Below are 23,109 nucleotides of genomic sequence, written 5' to 3'. Positions count from 1 at the left end.
GGAACCAGCCACGGAAGAGGAAGGCGTTCAAAGGTCCGGGGGCTGGAACATCTTGAGTGTGTTGGAGGAATAGAAAAGTCATCAGTGAGGCTGTAAGACAAGAGTAAGGGAACGTTTGGGGATGGGAGCAAGCGGTTGGAGGGGCTGGAGCTCATGGGGCCTCGTGCTTTCTGTCTCGCCTTCCCTGGGTATCTCTGGCTCTCCTCTTAGTCTCTCTCTTCTTGCGCTTCCCCTCTCCAGTCTGTCCAGCCCAGGCCTGCTCCCACCCTCTAACTCCTTCACCTCTACCTCACTCTGACACTTGCTATCTTGAGCAAGCGACTTAACCTCTCCGTACCTCAATTTTCCTTACCTGTAAAATAGGGATAAGGGAACCTCTTCATCTCGCTATTGTGAAGATTGAATGAAATAATATGTGAAGCTCTAAGAACCACTTCCGGCACACAGTAGTACTAAATATGTGTCTGCTTTTGTTGTCATATTCCTTCCTCCACCCCCTTCCTCCCTGTCTTGGATCACCAAGCCCCAGTAGAGGGCACCATGCTGGAAGGTGGGATGGTTCCTGGGTGATGGTGGTGACAGTGGTGAGGTCTGGAGACTGGTGGGATTGTGAATGAGGTCAGGATTCACTAGAGGGAGGTAAGCTCCGTCTGGTGGGCAGGGCAGCCTGCATGTGATGAGGTGGCTGGCAAAAGTTTAGGGCAAGGGTTTGGGAGAGGACCTTGATGCAGTAGGTTCCAAAAGCGGGGAGCAGCAGGGACTCCAGAGAGCTGGAGGGCTGCCATAAGACAGATTTTGAGGGAGGCCTAGCTGGGTTTGGGGGCCCCGTGGGGATCTCAGAAAAAAATGGAGTGGCCTGAGATACTCAGTGAGGCTTGAGGGAGGGGCCTAGGGGTTCACTAAGAGGAGGGGTTGGGCAAAGGGGTCCAAGCAAGGAAGAAGCCAGGAATCCTGGGCTTTATGGAAATCACAGGGAGGGGGAAGGGTCTGCAGGGCCTCTGAGAGAGAATGGGAACAGGGTAGTGTCAGAGCCCTCCAGGGGGTAGGACTGGGGAGAAGTAGAATGGGAAAGATGGGGGGGGCAGCAAATCAGGCTCTGAGAAACAAGAGGTGCCTTGGAGGGGAGGGGAGAATGGTGTAAGGTCTTCAAGGAGTTTGGAGAGTGGTCTAGGGTCCATTGGGGGGAATGGGAAAACTTTGGGGTCTCCCATGGGAAAAAGCGACATTTCAGGGGCCCCTAGAAGTTAGGTCATTGCCTGGAGCCCCTCTTTGGGGCTCAAGGAATGGTTTGAGGTCTTTCAGGGTAGAAGGACATGGTTGGGGGTCCCCAAGAAGGAATGGGTGTGGCTTGTGGTTCTGGATAGTTGGGGAGCATGGTCCGGGTCCCCAAAAGGGGCAAGGCCTGATCTGGGTCCTCCCTGATGACTTCGGCCTGCATCCTCCCAGATGTTGGGGTGTGGTCTGGGATCCTTGAGGGGACAGGGCGTGGTCTGGGGCTCCCCCTGGATGTTGAGGTACGGTTTAAGGTCCCTGGTGGGGTAGTCTGGGTCCCCTTGGGTGCTGGGATATGGTCTGCACTCCCTGCTGGATGTTGGGTGATGGTCCAGGATCCCTGATGGGGTGTGAGGTATAGTCCTATAGTCTGGGGGTCACCAAGGAGTACCGGGCGTGGTGTGTGGTCCTAGGGGGTTTGGAACATGGTCTGAGGTCCCTCTGGGTATTGGTACGTGGTCCGGGGTGTCCGTGGGGGAGATCTGGGGTTTCCAGGCCAGTCGGGGCGTGGTCTGGGGGTCTCCCGGGAGGCCGACCGGTCTGGGGGCGGGGCGGGGGCGGGGGCGGGCCGCCGGCAGCTCCGCAGTGGAAGGGGGTCCGCGCCGGGGCTCGGGGCCGGGGTCTGGTGTCTGCGGCCGCCGCGGCCGCCCGCTCCGGTCGGCGCCCCCTCCCCCCTTGCGGCGGTGGCGGCGGCGGGGCTCGGGCGGCGGGCGGCGCGGAGGGCGGAGCTCGGCGGCGGCTCGGGAGGGAGGGCGGGAGGCGGGAGGGAGGCGGCCCCGCGGCACCGCGCCCCCTCCCCCGGCCCTCCCCCCACCATGGCGCGGAGCGAGGCGGCGGCGGCGGGGCCGGGCCCGGGGCCCCCCCGGGCTGGGTGAGCGCGGCCCGCAGCGGCCCGGGAGGCGGCGGGCGGGGGCGCCGGTGTGAGCGCGGGTGTGAGCGCGCGAGCGTGTGAGTGTGTGTCCGCGGCGCTGCGGCGGGCCCGGCGTGCGCTCGCGCGGCCCTGTGTGTGCCCGGCGCCGGCGTGTGCGGCGCCCGGCTGGTGTGGCCATCCGGGTGTGTGCTGGCTGTCGAGCCGAGGTTGTGTGGCCGGCCGTGTGCGTGTGTCCACCCGAGTGGCTGCCCCTCCGGCGGTGTGTCTGGGGGGCTGTCGCGCGCCCATCGGAGGGGCCGTGTGCAGGTGTGTGTGCGTGGGTTGTGTGCCCAGGTGTGGGTCCCCCCCCAAGCGAGTGTGTGCGCGCGGCTAGCTGCGTTGGGTGTTTGTGTCGGGGCTCGATGTCCATCCGAGGGTCTGTGTAACCGGGTGTGCCCGCTCGGGTGTCCATTTGTGCGTGTGTCTGCGGGTTGTGTCTCCGAGGGTGTGGGTCTGTGCGTTCACGTCAGGCTCCGGGCCGGGGCTGGGGCTCTGCGCATTGTGGGTCCAGGCCTCCGTGTAGGTTTGGGGGAGGGGAGTTCGCCGCTCCCTCGGTCCAAGTCAGCTAGAGTGGTCCCCGGCGATCCGTGGGGGAGACGGCCATGCCTTCCCCTTCCCGGTGGTTGGGGGAGGGGAGGGAGACGGGCGGCAGAGAGGTGGACAGATGGAGGGATAAGAGGCCCAGCGATGGACAGATGGGCCCTGGGGGGGGGGGTCGTGGACCCGGCCCTTCCCCACCCACCTCACCCTAGTCCCCCACCAGCCAGATCTCCACAGATAGCGCCAGGGCTGCCCGCATGCATATGGCCGGGCTGGGGGACCCCGGCTGCTGGTGGGGGAAGGACTGCTGTGGGATGAGGTCCCAGGACCAGCCCCAGCCCTCCCAGGTTCCACCTGCTGAACTCCGACCTCTGGCCTGCTCCTGTCCTGGCTTTGGGGGTGGGCGGGTGAGATGTGCTGGGAAGGGTGTGAGGATTTCTTTGGCCTGGGAGGTAGGTGGGGTAGGGGTGCCTTGATGTGTGTCCATGTCCGTGTGTCCGTGCCTGTCTGTTGACTCTGCTTCCATGGCTTGGTATTTTGTGAGCATTTCTAAGTGTGTAAATCCCGCCCGACAGGGGTCTGGGCTGTTGTGTGAGCTTGTGTCTGAGTGAACATCTCAGAGAGGCTGGGCAAAGGTGGGTCTTTTTGTGTCTGTGGGCTTGGTCGGGCCTTGTGTGTACTGCTGTGTACGTGTGTGAGGTGTGTATCAGCCAGCGTGCACATGGGTGTATCTGTTGGTGTAGGAATGTATTAGCTTTGTGAAGGAGCATCATGGGGATCTGTGAAGTTGTATGAGTGTGTTGGGACATTTAAGAGTGTGCAGTTGTGTATCTTTGGTTGTACAAGTGTGTAGCCGTTATGTATGTGCTCCTGTGTATTGGTGAGTGTGCAAGAGTAAATCTATCATAGGTGCATGTACCTGGTGGTCTGCAAGGGGGCATGCGAGTTTCTCTGTTGTGTGCATGAATATGCAAGGGAAAGTGTGGTATTGTGTGGTTGGGTGCAGGTGTGTCAACCTTGGGGATATGTGTCTGTCCATGTTGCAAGTCTGTTTGTATTGCAGTGCTTTGTCTCTGGGGAGTGGGACTGTCCAAACATATATGTGCAAGGCGGTACGCACACATGTCTCTGTGTCCCTGGCACAAGGCTGGCCCCGCTTCTGGGCCCAGTGAGATCGGGGCCCATGTGACGTGGCCTGTGGTATGCTGGGGTCCAGCCTGGGGACTGTGAGACAAGTGTGTCCACACCCCGGGCCCAGGGCCCACCGAGGTGGGGAGCACAGACCACGCTGGCGTGTCCATGGAAATCCCGGTGTGGAGACCTGGGTTGTAGGCTGTGGGTTTGGTTTGCACACGTGGGCTGGGGTGGGCAGCGTGGTGATGGGGATCTCTGGCCCTTCCTCAGCCACCTATACCGCTCAGGGCTTTGACGTTGGGGGCTGGGAACCTGAACTCTTGGGTCCTCAAGACGGAAGGACAAGGGGCTGCTCCAGATTCCTGGGTGTGAGGAAGGAGGCTGGGGGCCTAGAATCCTGGATCTGAAGGAGGAGGGGCTGGAGGGAGGAGGGGACAGGAGTCTGGCACTCCAGGATCTTAAGGGAAGTGGAGCTGGTGTCCCTGGCCTCCTTAGACCTCAGAGGACAAAAGGCTAAAGTCCTGGGCTCCTCTTTTTTGGAGGGTGACCAGTCCTGAGATCCCTGGATACCACTCTCTGGTTCCCACGAGACCGTGCAGAGCCTGCAGCAGGAAGGCTGAGGGAGTGATCACGCCAGGGACTTCCTTGACTGAGATGGCCTCTGAGGCAGAACCTGGTGCCCCAAGAGGAATCAGAAGGATGCTAACAGGGACGTTTTGTTCCTTTGCAGGTACTGGCCCAGGCCCTGACTCCCCGAAGAGAGGTGAGTGGGGCCCTTGTGACTGGAGAGAGAGAAGCGGGGTGACTGGGCTTGTTCTCAGCAGGTTGGAGGCCTGGAGCCCTGGCCTGTTGGATTTCAGTGCAAGGTGTGGCCAGGTGCCCCCTCAGGCTGGGGGGTGCTAACAAGGCCAGGAGTATCATGCTTAGCATGGTGACCAGGAGGCTCTGGGGGTCAGGTGGGGGTCCCAGGCAGGAGGCTGCCCCTCTCGGGTTGGGCAAGGCAGTCTGGAAAGGGAAGTTTCCGTGTAATTTCAGTAAAGGGTACAAGTGAGTTTCATGACATGGCATGGCACCTGCATGGAGAGTCGGGTGGACATGGTTTAGCATTTTGTCTGTGTGTGCACATGTATCTGGGAAGGTCTGTAGTCTGGCCTGCTGTGGTGGAGAGAGAGCCAGGGAAAATAAATCCTCGCCGGCCTCGTCACCGTCATCCTCATGGCTGCTAACATTTCTCCCCTCAGCAACTATTCTACGCAGGTTACAATGTATGAACTCATTTGATCCTCTCAACAACCCTATGAAGTAGACGCAGGCGTCCCCATTTTACAGATGAGCACACTGAGGCAGAGAGAGGAAAAATCACTCGCCTAAGGTCAGACAGCAGGAGAACTGGGGTGTGAACCCTGGCAGTCGGGTCCAGATTCTGTCCTGTGAGGAAACCTTGCCTCTCAATAAACGTTAGCTCTTTTCATCGCTGCTACTAGTCCTACACAGTGAGTTCCACCCCAGCTGCGGGAGGTGAGGCTCTGTACCCCTGGCTCCCAGATCAGGGTTCTGACCCCTAGAGACCCCCCAGCCCAGCAGGTGCAGAGCTGGGGCCCCTAACTTAGGAAATCCTGGAGGAGTGTCCTAGAGGGAGTGAAGACCCGCTCTGAGATGCTGAACCCGCCTCTGCCTCCCTCTCAGCCCAGGTGCTGTCTCCCTCAGTCTGTCTCTTTCTCCCTCTCTCTCTTTTTGTCTCCCTCCCTCCATCTCTCTGCATCTCTGTGTGTCAGTCTCTTTTCCTTATGTGGCCCTTTCTTCCCTCTGCTTTTCTCTCTTTCTGCTTCAGTCTCCCTCCATGCCTTCACCTTCCTTTCAGACTTTTCTTGTCTCTCTGCTTCTCCCGAATCTTCTCTGCCTTCTGCCCACCCAACTTGTTCTCCTTCCGCCTTGCCTCTCCCTACCTCTCCTCACCTTCTCCTACTCTCCTGGTCTCCCCACCTCCGTGTCCACAGCCCCTTTCCCCCTGGACAGAAGGATCGGGGCACACCAGGCCACAGCCCTGCATGGCAGATTCCTGGGAGGTGGGCCAGCGGGGGCCAGGGTGCAGGGCGGGGTGGGGTGAAAACAGTTTCAGGGACACCCCCTTCCCAGCCTTCCCTCTTCACCCCCCGCCCACCCGGTGTTGTGATGGGAGCTGACACATCGTGGGCTGCAGCCGCCGCAGGGGGAATCCCCGCCGGAAGGTTTTGCCTGGAGCAGAGGCATAGTGGGAGTGTGTGTGCGTGTAGGCACGTGTGGTCGTAGCCGAGCATGTCAGGCCTTGTGTGTGCCCGCTGGGGTGAGCCCCCTGCTCGGGAGCTCAGCAGAGCCCAGGGAAAGCTGGGTGCAGAGAAGGGCTTCCTGGGCCAAGCAGGGAGACTGATGGATTTTCCTCGGACGCCACCCCCACCTTCAAAGTCTCCCAGCCATTGCCAAGGGGGGAACCCCTAGCATTTAATGAGTGCTTATTGTGTGCCAAGCCCTGTGCCTAGTGGTTCCCAGAAGTGCACTCACTGAATCCTCACAGCAACCCAAGGAAGATGGCACTATTATTTTTATTACTTTACAAATGGGGAAATTAAGGTGAATTAGGGGAAATCGTTGATTTGGTATCACAGAGCTAGCAGGTGGGGAGCCAGGATTTGAATCTGGATCCCTTTGATTGTAAAACACTTGCCTCCCCCCCCCATACATGGGAGGCAGGTGCTCAACCATTGAGCTACATCTGTTCCCAATACTTGCTTTTAATAACAGTGCACACTTCTCTGCCTGGCACATCTTACACACTGATGATGATGATGATGATGATGATATAGCTCACATGTTTTGAGAATATCATATGTACCAGGTACTATTCTAACTCCACCATGCTTATTAATCCATTCAATCCTCACAGAGGTAAGGCCTGTTTCTATCTCCATTTTACAGATGAAGAAACCAAGATTCAGAGAGGTTCAGACACTTGCCCGAGATCACATAGCTAGTAAGTGTGGGAGCTGGAATTTAAACCCTGGGAAGAGTATGGCTTTGAAATCCATGGCCTTGAAACCTAGTTGGCAGTGATTTTCAAAATATGTAGTGGGTGCTAGAGGACCTGGGCTGGGCCAGGCGTCACCCCTCCAGCTGGGAAAGCGTGGCGTGTCTGGGGGCTCCTGGAGGAGGGGTGGAGTGGGTTCAGGGGGGAGGACACTCAGGGGTGGGGCAGAGGCAATTTACCCCTGGGCATGGGACTGTTTTATTCTGCTGCCAACTAGTTGTCAGTCCCAGGAGACCCAGTCCTCGGGAGGAGGGGTCCGGCTCAGACCCCTAGCAGGCCAGCCCAGGGCCTGTCCTCGCCTTGCAGGTCTCCCCTCCCACTTGTCCGGCCTGCCCGGGGCACCATGGCCCCCGGCCCCTTCTCCTCGGCGCCCCTCTCGCCGCCGCCTGCGGCCCTGCCCTTCCTGCTGCTGCTCTGGGCGGGGGCATCTCGGGGCCAGCCCTGCCCCGGCCGCTGCATCTGCCAGAACGTGGCGCCCACGCTGACCATGCTGTGCGCCAAGACCGGCCTGCTCTTCGTGCCGCCCGCCATCGACCGGCGCGTGGTGGAGCTGCGGCTCACCGACAACTTCATCGCGGCCGTGCGCCGCCGCGACTTCGCCAACATGAGCAGCCTGGTGCACCTCACCCTGTCGCGCAACACCATCGGCCAAGTGGCCGCCGGCGCCTTCGCCGACCTGCGCGCCCTCCGCGCCCTGCACCTCGACAGCAACCGCCTGGCCGAGGTGCGCGGCGACCAGCTCCGCGGCCTGGGCAACCTCCGCCACCTGATCCTCGGCAACAACCAGATCCGCCGGGTGGAGTCGGCCGCCTTTGACGCCTTCCTGGCCACCGTGGAGGACCTGGATCTGTCCTACAACAACCTGGAGGCGCTGCCGTGGGAGGCGGTCGGCCAGATGGTGAACCTGAACACGCTCACGCTCGACCACAACCTCATCGACCACATCGCCGAAGGCACCTTCGTGCAGCTGCACAAACTGGTGCGCCTGGACATGACCTCCAACCGCCTCCATAAACTGCCCCCCGACGGGCTCTTCCTGAGGTCCCAGGGCGCGGGGCCCAAGCCGCCGACGCCGCTCACGGTCAGCTTCGGCGGCAACCCCCTGCACTGCAACTGCGAGCTGCTCTGGCTGCGGCGGCTGACCCGGGAGGACGACCTGGAGACGTGCGCCACCCCGGAGCATCTCACGGACCGCTACTTCTGGTCCATTCCCGAGGAGGAGTTCCTGTGCGAACCCCCCCTGATCACGCGGCAGGCGGGAGGCCGGGCCTTGGTGGTCGAGGGCCAGGCCGTCAGCCTGCGGTGCCGGGCGGTGGGCGACCCGGAGCCGGTGGTGCACTGGGTGGCCCCCGATGGGCGGCTGCTGGGGAACTCGAGCCGGACCCGGGTCCGGGGGGATGGGACGCTGGATGTTACCATCACCACCTTGCGGGACAGCGGCACCTTCACCTGCATCGCCTCCAATGCGGCGGGAGAGGCCACGGCGCCGGTGGAGGTGTGCGTGGTGCCGCTCCCGCTCATGGCGCCGCCGCCCGCTGCCCCGCCGCCTCTCACCGAGCCCGGCTCCTCCGACATCGCCACGCCGGGCCGACCCGTAGCCAACGATTCGGCGGCCGAGCGCCGGCTGGTGGCGGCCGAGCTTACCTCGAACTCCGTGCTCATCCGCTGGCCCGCCCAGCGGCCTGTGCCGGGCATCCGCATGTACCAGGTCCAGTACAACAGCTCGGCTGATGACTCCCTGGTCTACAGGTGGGTGGCGCCGTCCCAGGACCTCCTCTTTAAGTTCCAGGGACCCTCCCTCCCGTCCACCCATTCCCCCCACCTCCTTGCTCTCAGCCCTGGTTCTAGATGGCCATGCAGAGTTGCTCGGGGCCCTCATTGGCCTTATCTCCCTCTCTTTTCCTGTCCCTCCTTCTCTTTCTGTTTCTCATTCGTTCAGCAAACCTTCATTAAGCACCTACATGAGCCAGGGCTGGGCACTGGAGTTCTAACCGTCAACAGCGGGGCGCCAACCACCCTGCTCTCTCCTGCACGTGGTCTCCGTCACTGCTTGCCAAAGGTGCCTGCTTGTGTAGCCTGTTAGTTAAGCATTTTGGAGCATGAAATATAGTTACAGTTGTATTTATATTTATAGATTATAATGCCAGTGCTATGGTACCAATTCATAGAGTACATTATAGAAATAGAAAATGGAAAATACGAGAAAAGTTGAAATATGGTTTCTACCCTCCACAATGGGTTTGAAGCCATTGCCTTGGTATGGACAGACCTGGGTGGTATAGACAGGCATTAAACAGGTACTTTCTCCCATCATCGCCATTAGTTCTCTCTCTCGCCTCTGCCTCTGTGTCCATCGCCACCTTCTCTCCTCCCTGCCCTCATTCTGTTCTGTGCCAGGCACTGCACTGGACTCTGGGGACATAGGGAGACCAGGAGACCCGGCCCCTGCCCTCGGGGAGCTGACAGCACAGGGAGATGAAGCACAGATGGCATAACTGCTTACTGCCTCGGCCTCGCTGTGTCTTCTCATCTCAGTATATTTTTGTGTATCGCTTTTGGCCACAGCTGGCATCCAGTGGGCACTTAATAATGGTTGTTGGCTGTGAGGGCGTCTCTCCTCCTCCCTGTGTCTGCACATTGAAGCATGCCTGCTGACTGCTTCGCCCTGTGCTTGACTTCCCCTCCAAGGTACCAGAGAGGCCAGAGGTGGTCTCCACCTTCCGACCCCAGGGATGCGCAGAACTGTGCAGGGAGGTCTGACCTTCTGCCTCCATCTCCACCTTCCCGGGGCTCTCTTGGGCATGTGCCTGCCCATAGTGGGTGCTTTTCTAATGTTGATTGAATGTATAAGAGTTTCTATTTCCCTTGTCTCTGTCTAATCCATCTTCCCTGTCTTCCTTCCTGGGCATCCAACACTGAGTAAATGCCTACTGCATGCCTGAGCTTGTGTTAGGCCCTGGGCCGAGGGAGCCTGATTGGAGACCCGCCTTTAGGGCAAGCACTTGAACAAACCCAAAACCTTTATGAGGTATTCCCAAGGATGCTGCCTCATTCCCCCTTCCCACCTCTCCCTTGAAGCCGTGTTGTTACCCCCACCTGCACCCCATTCCCGTTTTCAAGACAGGGCAACTGAAGTGCAAGGGGTGAAGCCATTTGCCCAAGGTCACGCAGAAAGTAGCAGAGCCAGGATTCCAACCCTGCCTCCTAACTCCTAATCCTGCCTTTTTTATATTGAACACACATTTATTGAGCACCTACTGTTTGCCAGGCAAGGATGGAGATGGATGAGGCATTTCTGTAGTAACTCTCAGATTCTGTGACTCTCCACCTGTCTGCTTCTTTCCTTCTCTCTCTGACCCCTGGCCACCATACACTGGGAAGGGAAGGTGAGTGGAGGGGGCTGGAGAATGTTCACAGTCCCCAGACGGCGCATATATGCAGATGTTGGTGACTCTCATCCCCAGCTGGGCCAGAGACCTTGGGACTCTTCCCTTCCCCTTGGGGCCACAGTTCCAGGCCTCCGTCCCCCACTGCAGATGCCTGTGTTATGGTGCTGCAGGGGTTAACTTCCTCACTGCTGCCACGGGTGGAGGTGACATCCAACCAGAAGCCTACTCAGCTGCTTGCCTGGGCCTTCTGGCCAATTAGAGACAAATGGGCTCAAGCGTTCTTAAAGAGCCAGCTTCTGTCCTTGAAAATGGGGACCCCCGAGCAACTGGTTATTTTTGGGAGAAGAAGGAAGAGGAATCCAAGGGGACCTGAGAGGGGAGATGAGGGAGAAGCCTGGAAGCTAGGGGGCTGGGGGTGGTTGGGGTGGCAGTGGTCTGTGAAATGGCAAGCAAAGGTCGTGGGAGTGGGTGGGCCTTTATGCGGGGGTTGGACCTTACATCAAGTCCTTGGGTTGGAGGGTGACTTTTGGTGGGTGGGGGGAACCCTGTGGAGATGAGGTACCTGAGATAGGGCTCCAGGACTAGAAGGTAGCCCCGCTGGAGGGGAAGGGCAAGCACCTAAGAGGTAAGAAGGCCTGGGGATGGGGGCGAGGTCTTGGGAGGAGGCTGATTTTGCTCGGCCTGGTCCCATGCAGACAAGGGGGCGGTGGTGGAGGGGACGCACCTTGCCTCTGGTGACCCACTAAGGTAGGAGAGCTGAGAGGTGGTTGCTGGGCGGGCAAATCAATGTGGCCGTGGCTGAGGCTGGGTGTGGCCACTTGGAAGTGTGGAGGCCAGGTGGAAGGGCCGAGCCCCCCAGAAGAGGGGTCTAGGGGAGTGGGTGTAGCTCAGTGGCTGAGCACCTGCTTTACTATATGAGGTCCTGGGTTCAATCCCCAGTATCTCCTTTAAAAAAAAAAGGAAGGAGAAGAGGGGTCTAGTGGTGTTCGTGCTCAGAGGGGGGGTCTGATCCATGTGCTTGGCAGCGGAGTGTGAGACACAGCAGGGATTATTGGCCAGCAGGGGGTGGGGTGCTCTCTAGTAATGGTGACATTATTGAGTGCCAGGCACCAGGTCTATGATGGAGGAACCCTGATTGGCCTCCTTGGGGGGAACTGAGGCACAGAGATGTTAAGAAACTTGCCTAAGGTGACAGCTAGCAAGTGGCAGAGGAGAGATTCAAAACCAGGTAGTCTGGTTCCAGACTTTGTCAGCTTGACCCCTTCGCTACACCGCTCCTTTGAGGGTGTGGCCTGTAGCCGTGTAGGGGCTTGCTTGGCAATGCTGACTCAAGTACGGATGAAACTTACCTGGGAGCATGGCTTGGTGTCTCCTGCCTGTACAGGATGGGGGCAGGGGTTGCCTCTAATATCTGGACAAGGAGCAGGGCATGCAAAGGGTGGACATGGCCCTGGACACAGTAGGGGAACATCCCCCTGTGGCTGTGGCAGGGCGTGGAGCTTGCAGGGGCGTGACTTGTACTTTGCTCCCTTAATGGATGGGGCTATGTAGACGAGTGGCTTGGAAATTGCCACAGGAGGAAAGGACACAGCTAGCGGTTGGGTTTACCCAAAGATGGGGCATGAAGATGAGGGGGAGTGGCCCATATCATGGTTTCCCAGAAAGGGCAGGAATATGTAGAAACAAGGAACAAGAACGGCATCCGTTGTCCCTGTAGGAGTAAGATGGTGTCCCCCTGAGGGCGGAACATGCAGACATGGGGTAGTGTGTCTCAGCAGAGGGGAGACACCTGTAGGGGTTTGTGGTCTGGTGTCCGCTCTCTACCACAGCTGGGTCTGGCACATGAAGGGATGGCCTAGGGTGGCACTGAGCCCGCCCTGACCCCGCCTCTTCCCGCAGGATGATCCCGTCCACCAGCCAGACCTTCCTGGTGAATGACCTGGCTGCGGGCCGCGCCTACGACCTGTGCGTGCTGGCGGTCTACGACGATGGGGCCACGGCGCTGCCGGCCACTCGCGTGGTGGGCTGCGTGCAGTTCACCACGGCCGGGGACCCCGCGCCCTGCCGCCCGCTGCGCGCCCATTTCCTGGGCGGCACCATGATCATCGCCATCGGGGGTGTCATCGTCGCCTCGGTCCTCGTCTTCATCGTCCTGCTCATGATCCGCTACAAGGTCTACGGCGACGGAGACGGCCGCCGCGCGAAAGGCACCTCCAGGTCGCCCCCGCGAGTCAGCCACGTGTGCTCGCAGACCAACGGCGCAGGCGCGCAGGCCCCGGCGCCGCCCGCCCAGGACCGCTACGAGGCGCTGCGCGAGGTGGGGCCCGCGGCGGGGGCGGCCGAGGCGGCGGGCGCCGAGCCCGAGGCGGCGCTTGGACGCGCTCTGGGTGGCTCGGCCACCTCGCTGTGTCTGCTGCCGTCCGAGGAAACCTCCGCGGAGGAGCCTCGGGCCGCGGCGGGTCCTCGGAGGAGCCGCTCCGGGGCCCTGGGGCCGCCAGCTTCGGCGCCTCCCACCCTGGCCCTGGTTCCTGGGGGGGCCCCGGCCCGGCCGAGGCCGCAGCAGCGCTATTCGTTCGACGGGGACTACGGGGCGCTCTTCCAGAGCCACAGTTACCCGCGCCGCGCCCGGCGGACAAAGCGCCACCGGTCCACGCCGCACCTGGACGGGGCTGGAGGGGGCGCGGCCGGGGAGGACGGAGACCTGGGGCTGGGCTCCGCCAGGGCGCGCCTGGCCTTCACCAGCACCGAGTGGATGCTGGAGAGCACCGTGTGAGCGGCGCGCGGCCGCCGGGACCCCGCGGCGCCCCCGGCCAGACGCCCGCCGCCCGCCGCCCGGGGCCGGACACCGGGGAGAGGCAGCGCCCGGACGCCGGACTGGACGCGAGCCGCGCGCTGCGCTCCCCGGGACGCGGCGGGGCGGCCTCGGGCTGCGGCTGGAGGCCAGGGCCTCGCGCCCCCGGCGGGGAGGGGCGGCCGCGGGCTCCCCCCCCCCACGTGCTCCTCGCCCCCTCCTGCCCCTCCCCCCGCACGCTCGCGGACCTCGCTGGAGCCGGTGCCTTACACAGCGGAGCGCGGGGAGGGGCAGGGCCCCCCCGACACTGCAGCACTGAGACACGAGCCCCCTCCCCCCGCCCGGGACCCGGGGCAGGGGCGAGGGGCCAATTTCTTGTATCTGGCTGGACTAGATCCCATTCTGTCCCGCGGCGGCCTCCAGAGCCCCCACCCCGCCCCCTCACCTCCCTGGTCCCGTCAGGTCTGGCTTGGGGGTCCCCCTTTCTCTGTTCCCCTCGTTTACGTCCACCCCGCTCCTCGTTGTCTGTCTTATGTCTCTGTCCTTCCCACCTGGTGTCTCCTTTCCTCTGTCACCTCTCCTCCCTCTGCCCTCCCGTATTTGATCCAGTCTCCTGTGTCTTCTGCTTTCCTCCTCCCACTACTCATTCTCCTGGGCAGGTCCCACTAGAAGGACCAGACTCTCCCCAATTCTTCCTTGTCCCCCAGATAACTCCCCACATGAACAAAGTCCAAAACCAAATCCCCCTCCCTACGGAGCCGGGACCCTCCGCCGCAGCAGAATTAAACTTTTTTCTGTGTCTGAGGCCGCCCCACGTGACCTCTGTGTGTGTCTGTGTGTGTCTTGGAGGGGAGGGTGACCTAGATCGCAGCACAAGGACTCTGAGTGAGACTGAAGGAAGGACGGCTGACTGGGGCCAGGGAGACTGGCAGACAGACTCCTATCCTCTGAGACTTAGAGGTGGGGGAATAATAAAAATAAAATGATAATAGCTACCGCCTGAGTGCTTACTATGTGCAAGCACTGGTCAAAGCACTTCTCATGTCTTAAGTCATTTAACCCTCACACAACCCTAGAAGGTTGGTACTGTTCCCCCATTTTTACAGGTGAGGAAAATGAGGCCCAGAAGAGTTAAGTAATTTGTCCAAGGTCACACAGCCCGAAGCTGACAAAATTGGGATTTAAAGGCAGAGAGCCTGGCTTCTGCCCCTCTTGATCATAATACTCCCCTGCGGAACAGCTATTGAGTGTTCATTCCACAGGCCAGCATCGTGCTAAGCACAGCTCATCCCACTGAAGTCCATCAGCTGTGTGCATTAGATATCTTTGGTCCCATTTTACTGACTCCTAGAGATGTGCAGTCACACACCCAAGGCCCCCAGTGAGAAGACAGTGGAGCAGGCAGTTGGGCCTCAAACGCTGTCCCTTACCACCGCTATGTGGGCCCCAGGTCTGTGCCTAAAGGCTGGGAAATGGCGCAGTGACCTTAGTTGAGGGTGGGTCACGAGAGCCAGCCAGGTGGAGTCGGGGGCGGGGGAGGGAGGCTCTTTGGCTGCTCCAGGCTCTGGAATCCGAGGGCTCCTGGGTGGAGAAGGGGACTGCTAAGGGCATGGAGGGTGATCTGGGGAGGGGAGAGTCTTAGGTGAGGCTGAGGGGAGCGGTGGGGGTGGAGGAGAAGCTGGTTGAGGGGGCACCCCAGCCCTTGCAGGGGTCCCTGCAGTGAGAGCTCCTTCTGGATCCCGGGGAGGAAGGAGGAAGGCTTCATGCCAGCCAGGGGCCCCTGAGGCCTGGGGAGGAGGAGAGAAGACAGAAATAGAAACAGAGAGCAGGAGGAAGGGGGATGGAGCTGGGCAGACAGGGTGGGAGGCAGCAAGGACAGAGGCTCAGGAGACTCACAGGCCAGAAGGCTTCTCCCCCAGGGGCGCAGCCATGCTTAGCTCTCTCCAGCATCGAGATTCCCTCTCAGATACACCCAGCCCTGCTCACAGCACACCCAGCCCTCTCACAGCCCCTCTGTGCTGCACGAGTGAAGAGCAGGCAACCCAGCCCCTGGCACATAAGCCTTATGAAATAGAGTTACTTGGCTAAGCATGATTGCATGTAAACCCTGCCACAGACGTGTACTGTGTGGACTCAATTTTCCAGATGAGGAAACAAGCTCAGAGAGGCTAAGGAGCTTGCCCAAGATTACACAATCAGTAAGCAGTAGAACTATGATTGGAAAGCTGAGGCCTGCAAAGCACACCTAACCATTAGACCATATGGTCTCCAATTCACTTGATAAAGATTTGAGCGTGTACTCTATGCCCAGCCCTGTGTAGGGGGTACAGTAGTGGACAAAACAAATAAACAAAGGAAACCCTGTCCAGTGGAGCTTATATTCTAGAGCGGGGAGACAGAAACAAATAAGTAAATAATAGTGTCTGATGTTAAATAAGTGCCATACAAAGAATGATGGGACAGGGCATGACAGGGCATGACTGGAAGGCCTTCTCAGTTGGGGGTGTCAGGGAGGGTGATATTGGAACTGAAGAAATCCACTGTGGGAAGAACCAGGGAAAAGCATTTCAGGCAAAAGGGAACAGTGTGTGCAAAGGCCCTGAGGCAGGAGTGTACTTGGTACGTTGGAGGTAGTGTGCAGTGGGGTAAGGTAGAAGGAGAGGAAGTGGGAAAGGCAGGCAGGGAGCAGATTTTGCAGAGCTTCGTGAACTGTGGTGAAGAGTCGAGATCATATTTTCAGAGTGATGGGAAGCCAAGGGAGAGTTTTGCAGGGAAGGTATGTGGTTTGATTTCCGTGGAGACCCAGCTTTGGGTGGGGCATGCCTACCTTAAAAACAAGACCAAGAACTGCTATCCACCCATCAGCATATTCTGGCGCCCACATGGTCCAAGATCCAGCCCTTCGGGTGATGCCCCATTTACCTTCTTTCTTCTGTAACCCCAGGCCTTCATTTAATAGGTAAGCATCTATCAATGCCAACAACGTGTTTTGTTTTTCAAAAATTAAGAGCTTCAAACCTAAGGAACAGGTTCACTGTGGGAGAGGGCTTATATCATCCAAGTGGAATATTCGAGCACCTGGTCTGTGCCTGGCCTTGTGCTGGGCACTGGAGATTAGGTGACCAAGAAGACCCAAACTCTGTCCTGGAGCTCAGACAGATAGAAGGGAGAGCAGAGGCTGCAGTGATCAGGCTGGGATGGGGGCCACACTGGAGAGGGTACACACTGGTGGGATATAGAGGAGCTGCCTGACCCAGGATAGAGGATCAGGGAGTTCTATTAGTCAGGGTCTCTTGGTGGCAAGTGACAGAAAGCTCAACCAGATTAGGCATAAAAAGGAGGCATTTGTTTGCTCCCCTGGCTGGAGAGGAAACAGAATTAAGGGCCTCAGGGACTGGAACCCAGATCCGCCTTACCAAGACTAATTCTCTCCACCATATCTCCTTGTCTCAGCTTGGATTCATTCCCTTCAACTGCATTTAGTGGCGAAAATGCATGCTCATTTACATAGACACTAAAACTCAGAGGCAAAATGGCATCTCCTCCAGTTCTAAATGAAAAGTCTCAGTGCAGAGTTCCGATTGGCCTGGCCAGGGTCACATGTACTAATCGTGGCATCTAAAAGGATGGCATGCTTTCATTGGCCAAGTAGAAGTCAGGTTTCCAGGTTGTATGGCTTCGGGGAGGGGGCTTGCTAAATGTTAAGTTTAACCTTATGAACTTTCCATTTTTGTAGGTCAAAAATGCTAGAATATTGGCAGTCTCATATGGTTCAACCTAAATCGTTACCAGGGGAAAGTAGGATGGGAAACCTTGATGGGTATATAAAGCACCAATTATGATGGCGATAGAGTTGTGGAAATGGCCCAAACAGAGGGAACATCTTATACAAAACCCCTATGAGGAAGGACGAGGGAAGGCTTTTCACAGTACTCTGGAGATGGCGAGCTCTAATTGGTCAAACTGAGTCATGTGCGCAACCAAATGAGGGCGTGGGAAAGGGGGTCATTCCCCAAAGGAAAATGGAGGCATTTTTTTTTTTAAACCAGGAGAAATGGATGCTGGGAAGCAAAAGCAAAATATTCCCAGTTCAAAATCCCTTCTCTAAGGCCTCAGCCTCTCAAAGCAGAGATTTGCAACCTCATTTCCATCGCAACACTCATAACTGATGAAGGCCGTAATATGCTTGAAATCAAACATGTCCTATATGACTAAATTTTATTATTAAATATTAATTGTCCACCTTCTCTGGATTCAGTACTGGGCACACAAGAGATGAATTTGTGAGAATACATTTGGCTGCAAAAAACAGTAAACCCAATTAACATGACTTGAGCATTAAAGACATTCGGTTATCTCATCTATTAAGTTAAGAGATTCTGGGGTTTGGTGTAATGGCTTATGGCTATCACCAAGGACCCAATCACCTACACTTTTGTTCCACCTTCCTTAGAATGACAACTTCATATCCTAGGCTCGTTGACTCAGGGTTACGGGTTGGTGGCCACAATTCTAGGTAGGTACATCTTCATACTAATGAACTAAGTAGGAAGGAAAGAAACAAGAGGACATGGGAAAAATATATAATAAGAGTAGCAACAGCAAACACATATATGGGGCTTACACTGTGCCAAGTACTGTTTTACATTCTTTACATTAAATTATTTAAGAAGTCCTGTAGTCACATGGCTACCCCAAGCTGCAAGGGAATCTGGGAAAACAGGTATCCAACAAAGAGGAAAGAAATTCATGCCCTGGTCTGGGCATTTTGCTGATGCCCCCACCCCGACTCAAAGTGGGGTTCTGTTAACAAGGGAGAAGAGGAGAAATTGCTTTTGGATGGACAGCCCATGAAATCTGCCACTCATAGACCTCAGAGTGTGGTGGGAGCGGCCGTGTGGGCTGGTAAGTCCAAGTATATAGCTATACCTCCAGCCCCTTGCCTCCTAATCAAGAAAACACTCAAGAAGGCAAAGGAGGGAGCCTTGGGGGGAATATGCGTATGATTCTGAAACTCCTGTAACAGGAGAAAAAGTCAATCATTCAGAACCTTCAGTGGGATACTACTCTTGATAATACATTTCTTATGACGTACCCTACAATGGATTGTGATGGGCCGGTGGCCGTCCCACTGTTACAATTATCCATTGCTGCATAACAAGCCAAACTTAATGGCATAAAACAAAAATCATTTGATTATGTTCACAGCGTCTGTGGGTTTGGAACTTGATGAGGGCAAAGTGAAGGTGGCTTGTTGCTGGTAGCTGGATCCTGGAATCAGCCGAGTCAGCTGGCGCCTTCTTCACTCATGCCTGGTACCTGAGCTGGGATGGCTAGAAAACTGAGCTCAGCTGGGCTGTCAACTGGAGCATCTACATGTGGCCTCTACACATGGTTTGGGCTTCTCACAGCATGGTGGTTGGGTTCCAAGAAGCACCTTGAGAGTGAGTGTTCCAAGAGAGTTAGGTCGAAGCTCAACAATCTTCTGTGACTTAGTGCTGGAAATCACACAGCTTTATTTCCACAGCAAGATACTGGTTGAAGTTCAAGTCACAAGTTCAGATTCAATGAGAAGGGACATTGACCTCACCCCTTGATGGAAGGAATGCCAAAGAATTTGTGGTCGCTTAAAAAAAAGACAAAACCACGATGACACACACTGTACACGAGCTGGAGATGATATGCAAACTCAGCTGGCATCCTGACAAATCAGAATGCATCCTGGCCACACACTGGGGCAGATCCTGGGACACCTTTCCTATCCCCTGCATCATTGCCCTCCCCCGACCTGTACCAGACACTTTTTAAAAAATTTTATTTTATTGTGGGGACATAAATACAACATAACATTTTCCATTTTAACCACTTTTGAACATACAATTCTGTGATGTTAATTACATTCACAGTGTTACGGGTACTAACTTTTAAAAAAAGATTTTAATTTTTTAATTTAAAATTTTTTCTCCCCCCTCCCCCACTGTCTGCTCTCTGTGTCCATTCACTGTGTGTTCTTCTGTATCCGCTTGTATTCTTGTCAGGGGCACCAGGAATCTGTGTCTCTTCTTGTTGTGTCATCTTCCTGTGTCAGCTCTCCGTGTGTGCAGCCCCACTCCTGGGCAGGCTGCACATTTTTTGCATGGGGCGGCTCTCCTTACGGGGTGCACTCCTTGCGTGTGGGGCTCCCCTACACGGGGGGCACCCCTGTATGCGTGTATCAGTACTGTGTGTGGGCCAGCTTCACCACACGGGTCAGGAGGCCCTGGGTTTGAACCTTGGACCTCCCATGTGGTAGGCAATGCTCTATCCATTGAGCCAAATCTGCTTCCTGTACTAACACTTGAGTTTCTGAATTGTCAGGAGGTCTGGGCATCCTGGGGGAGGGACAGGGTGTGTGGGAAGAGAATCACTCAGGGACCTCTTGGGAAATGGCCATTTACCAACTGGTAGGCTAGTATTTCAATATTTTAACAACAGAAGCAACACTGCCCTTGGGGATCCACTCCTGCAAGAGATTTACAACCTTGGAACCTCTGGGTGCCATTTTAGACTGCTTACCGAGGTCCATTTCCCACCTTCTTCCTGGCTGAGCAAGCTCTAATTTTGTTCAGGTGTTCACGTTCCTGGGCCATGCTCTCAGGGAAGGCCAGCCCCGCTACTCCCCACCCCGTCTTCCCAGCCTCAGGGTGAATCTTGTTTGGTCTGAGACTATCTTTGGAATTCCAGTTTCCTTGCCAGTGATTGATTTAGGCTTATGCACTTGACTAAAGTCTAGCAAATGTGATACGCATGTAAATCCAACAGGGAGCTTCTGGGAAAGGTTCTCCTTGCTCTTAGGAGCTGTGGGGGGGGGGGAAAATCAAGGTCCACATATTGTGAAGCAGAGGTAACCTATCCAACTGTGCCTTGTCCAAATTTGTGACCCACAGAGCATAATAAGATGTTTGTTGTTTTGCTCCATTAGGTTGGGGTGGCTTGTTACAGCTTGGAGATTGCTGTCTGTGCCAGCTGGAGCTTTGGTGGTCATCCTGGGACCATGAGGTAGACAGAGTAAGAATCGGCCAAGAGAAGGGGAAGGACCCTAATTCCCCCATAACGTAATTGGATGAATGATTAACCAGCCTTAGAACTACCCTGCCAACTGATTTTTGTTGTGTGAGATAATAAGCCTGCTATTGTTTTAGCTATTTGAATTGGGTTTTCTGATCACTTGCAGCCTAAAGCATCCTGATTGATATAGACTCTCACCTGTGCTACGACAGGGAGAGAGAGGCATATAGACATGTGCATAAAAGCACACACACAGTGGGAGCAGGTATAGCTCAGTGGTTAAGTGCCTAGCTTTGCATGTACGAGGTCCCAGTTTGAACCCCTGGTACTTCCTGAAAACAGATTAAACAAGACACACACACACTTGCACACCCATGGACATGTATGTGTACAGTTAGACTCAGGTATTGGGCAGACACTCACTTGGATGCACACACACTGTCACAGGACATCAGGCACACACAAATGTCTACAATCAGCCATGCGTATTAGCCACACCGTATAGACATCCACACTCAGTCACAGACCCACCACCGCACGCATGGATCCACCTATCACAGTAGGTTCCAATTCCTCAGTTTATTTGTGCATATTGTATAAAAGTAGAAAAATAAACATTTCTTATGGGTCTGAGTCAGAGCCGCAGCCCCATCAATCCCAGGTGAGACTAAATAAATTAAGGCATAAATACGGTGTGGAGCCCGGGGCGGGCCGGGGTGCGGGGGTCCAGGCTCTCAGGCACACAGGTCCCCGCCGGCCACGCACTTCAGGTCCCACAGGAGGAGGCGGAAGAGGTTGAAGGTGACAGAGGCTTCCAGGCAGCTCGGGGACTCCTGGGGAGAGGCGAGGCGGTGGCTTCCCGCTGCCCGGCCGCGGGCACCCCCCCACACAGGACCTCGGCCCCGGCCCCGCCGGCCACTCACCTTCCTTGGGGCCTCGTGCAGCCGGCGCAGCCAGTGGCGGAGGCGGCCCTGGGGCCTGAGGCCTGCTGCGGGCCCAGCGGCGACCTGCGGGCAGAGGAGGGCGGGGTGAGGCCGCGACAGCGCGAAGCGGGGGTGTCCCAGCCCACGGCCGCGGCCCGGGCGCCCCGAGCACTCACGCAGGCCTGGAGCTCGGAGCGGACGCGGCGCAGCGTGTGCAGGGGCTGGTCCAGGACGGCCCCCAGGGCCGAGTCGGTCGTGGCCTCCAGGACCTGCAGCGTCAGGGCCAGCTCAGCCTCCAAGGCCACGGGGCGCTCCCAGCTCTGAGGAGAGGAGACAGCAGGCAGGTGAGGGGAGCAGGTAAGGGGAGCAGGTGAGGGGGGACAGGTGAGGGGGGACAGGTGAGAGGAGCAGGTGAGGGGGACAGGTGAAGGGGGCAGGTGAGGGGGACAGGTGAGGGGGACAGGTGAGGGGGGACAGGTGAGGAAGGACAGGCAAGAAGTAAGTGGGGACAGGTAGGGAGAGTGGGGGAGGAGGATGGGTGATGTGGGACATGTGATTGGCAAATGAGAAGAGGTGAGGAGGAGACAAATGACAGGGCCAGGTGATGGGCCAGGTGAGAAGGGCGCACACGAGGAAGTACGTGGATGAGGGGAATACAGGTGAAGCAGAAACGTAGAGGAGACAGGTAAAAGGGGACTTACAGGGTCACAGAGTTTGAAGGGACAGGGGATGCAGATGGGTGAGAAGAGAACAGGTTAGGGAGGTAGTGGAAAGGGGATGGTGAGAGAGCCTAGGAGAGAGGGGCGGGTGCTCAACGAGCAGGGAAAGAAAGAGGATGAAGGAGATGGCTGGGAGTCCGTATTGAGGAAGACAGGGAAGAGGGAAAGGGGGGTCAGTGCTGAGAGCAGACAAGGGAAAGCAAAACAAGGTGAAGGGATCGACTGGGGACGTGTGGAAGAAGGGAGCAGTGGTGAGAAGGCCACAGGAGGGACACGGGCAAGTGGGAGCCGGCAGGGAGATGAAGAATGGAGGAAGAAGGTGAGGAGAACAGGTACACAGGACAGGTAAGGGGAGATCAGAGAGAGGGAGGGACAGATGAGCTAAAGCAAGTTAAGAGGCCACCTAAAGATTCAGGGGAGAAGGACCAGATGAGGGCAGGGGCGACTCCCAACTCACCTGCAGCTGCCTCAGGTCCCAGGTCCTGGGGAAGAGGCGGGAGCTGCAGCTCCAGTTCTTCAGCGAGAGTGACTCTTCCTAGAAAACAAGGGTAAGGGTGAGCTCACGGCAGGAGGGCTGGAGGCTGACCCAGAGGAGAAGGGGTGGAGGTTAGCCCGCGGCGGCAGGGCGGCCAGTCCCCGGCGCAAGGGCTCACCACGGCATCCTTGGCCTTCTTGAAGCCTTCCAGCTCCCGGGGCGACAGAGCTTTGAACCTGTCGATGTGGCAGCCCTTCCTGGCGGAGGTGGGTCTGGAGGTGGGCACAGGACCTGCCCTGGCTAAGCCCAGCATCACGGCCACCAGCACAAGGACCCAAGCTGCAGCCATGGCCAAATCGGAACTGCTTCCCCGGCTGCATGGCTCTGCTTTTTAGCCAGGCTGCGCGGGCAATCCCTGCTGATGTGTGTAAAGCGAAAAGGCAAAGGGAAATTGGAATCTTTGCTTTTAGTTAAATGGCATGAGTGTACAGGTGTGGGTGGGGCCAGGTGAACCCAGGTCTGTGCCAAGAAGGAAAGAGAAACTAAAATTCAAGTCCAGGAGGAAGCCTTGTTTCTGAGACGTCTCCGTGCCCGGAGAACCTCCAGTGTAGGGTCCCTTGGGGAAACTTTCAGCTCGTTGACTTCAGGGAGCCCCTGATCGGGTAGAGGGATGTGAAACTGGCTCGAGGACTCTGGCGGCGGGGCAGGGACTTGGGGATGTGTGGAGGCTGCCGGCGTGGCGGAGGGAGGGCTTAAGCCTGTCCATTTCCTCCTCCTCGAAGCCCCATGAGGACTTATTATAACCACCCCCATTTTACAGGTGAAGTATCTGAGTCACTGGGTGGTAA

General features: G+C 57.2%; 2 protein-coding genes across 3 annotated transcripts; one reads left to right on the top strand and one right to left on the bottom strand.

Annotated features, from left to right (window-relative positions):
- Window positions 1-2,068: 2,068 nt before the first annotated feature.
- On the top strand, window positions 2,069-13,901 carry LRFN1 (leucine rich repeat and fibronectin type III domain containing 1). 2 transcript variants are annotated; one of them, XM_058280229.2, is made up of 6 exons: window positions 2,069-2,143; window positions 4,587-4,619; window positions 5,098-5,349; window positions 6,809-6,863; window positions 7,224-8,666; window positions 12,206-13,901. In XM_058280229.2, exons 5-6 carry the CDS (start codon window positions 7,261-7,263, stop codon window positions 13,077-13,079), a joined length of 2,280 nt encoding a protein of 759 aa, XP_058136212.1. In that variant the 5' UTR covers window positions 2,069-2,143; window positions 4,587-4,619; window positions 5,098-5,349; window positions 6,809-6,863; window positions 7,224-7,260; the 3' UTR covers window positions 13,080-13,901. The 2 variants fall into 2 exon arrangements, with proteins under 2 accessions (XP_058136212.1, XP_058136210.1); XM_058280227.2 differs by lacking the exon at window positions 5,098-5,349.
- A 6,977-nt stretch (window positions 13,902-20,878) lies between these two features.
- IFNL1 (interferon lambda 1) lies at window positions 20,879-22,610 on the bottom strand. Its single transcript, XM_004481462.1, has 5 exons — window positions 22,440-22,610; window positions 22,244-22,321; window positions 21,244-21,387; window positions 21,068-21,151; window positions 20,879-20,977 (listed from the first exon to the last, which is right to left on the bottom strand). Exons 1-5 carry the CDS (start codon window positions 22,608-22,610, stop codon window positions 20,879-20,881), a joined length of 576 nt encoding a protein of 191 aa, XP_004481519.1.
- Window positions 22,611-23,109: the final 499 nt, after the last annotated feature.

Source organism: Dasypus novemcinctus, chromosome 18 (genome assembly GCF_030445035.2).
Source record: "Dasypus novemcinctus isolate mDasNov1 chromosome 18, mDasNov1.1.hap2, whole genome shotgun sequence".
In the NCBI taxonomy this organism is placed as follows: Eukaryota; Metazoa; Chordata; class Mammalia; order Cingulata; family Dasypodidae; genus Dasypus; species Dasypus novemcinctus.
Note: the sequence above shows the minus strand (reverse complement) of the source record. Positions and strands in the feature narration are given on the sequence as shown.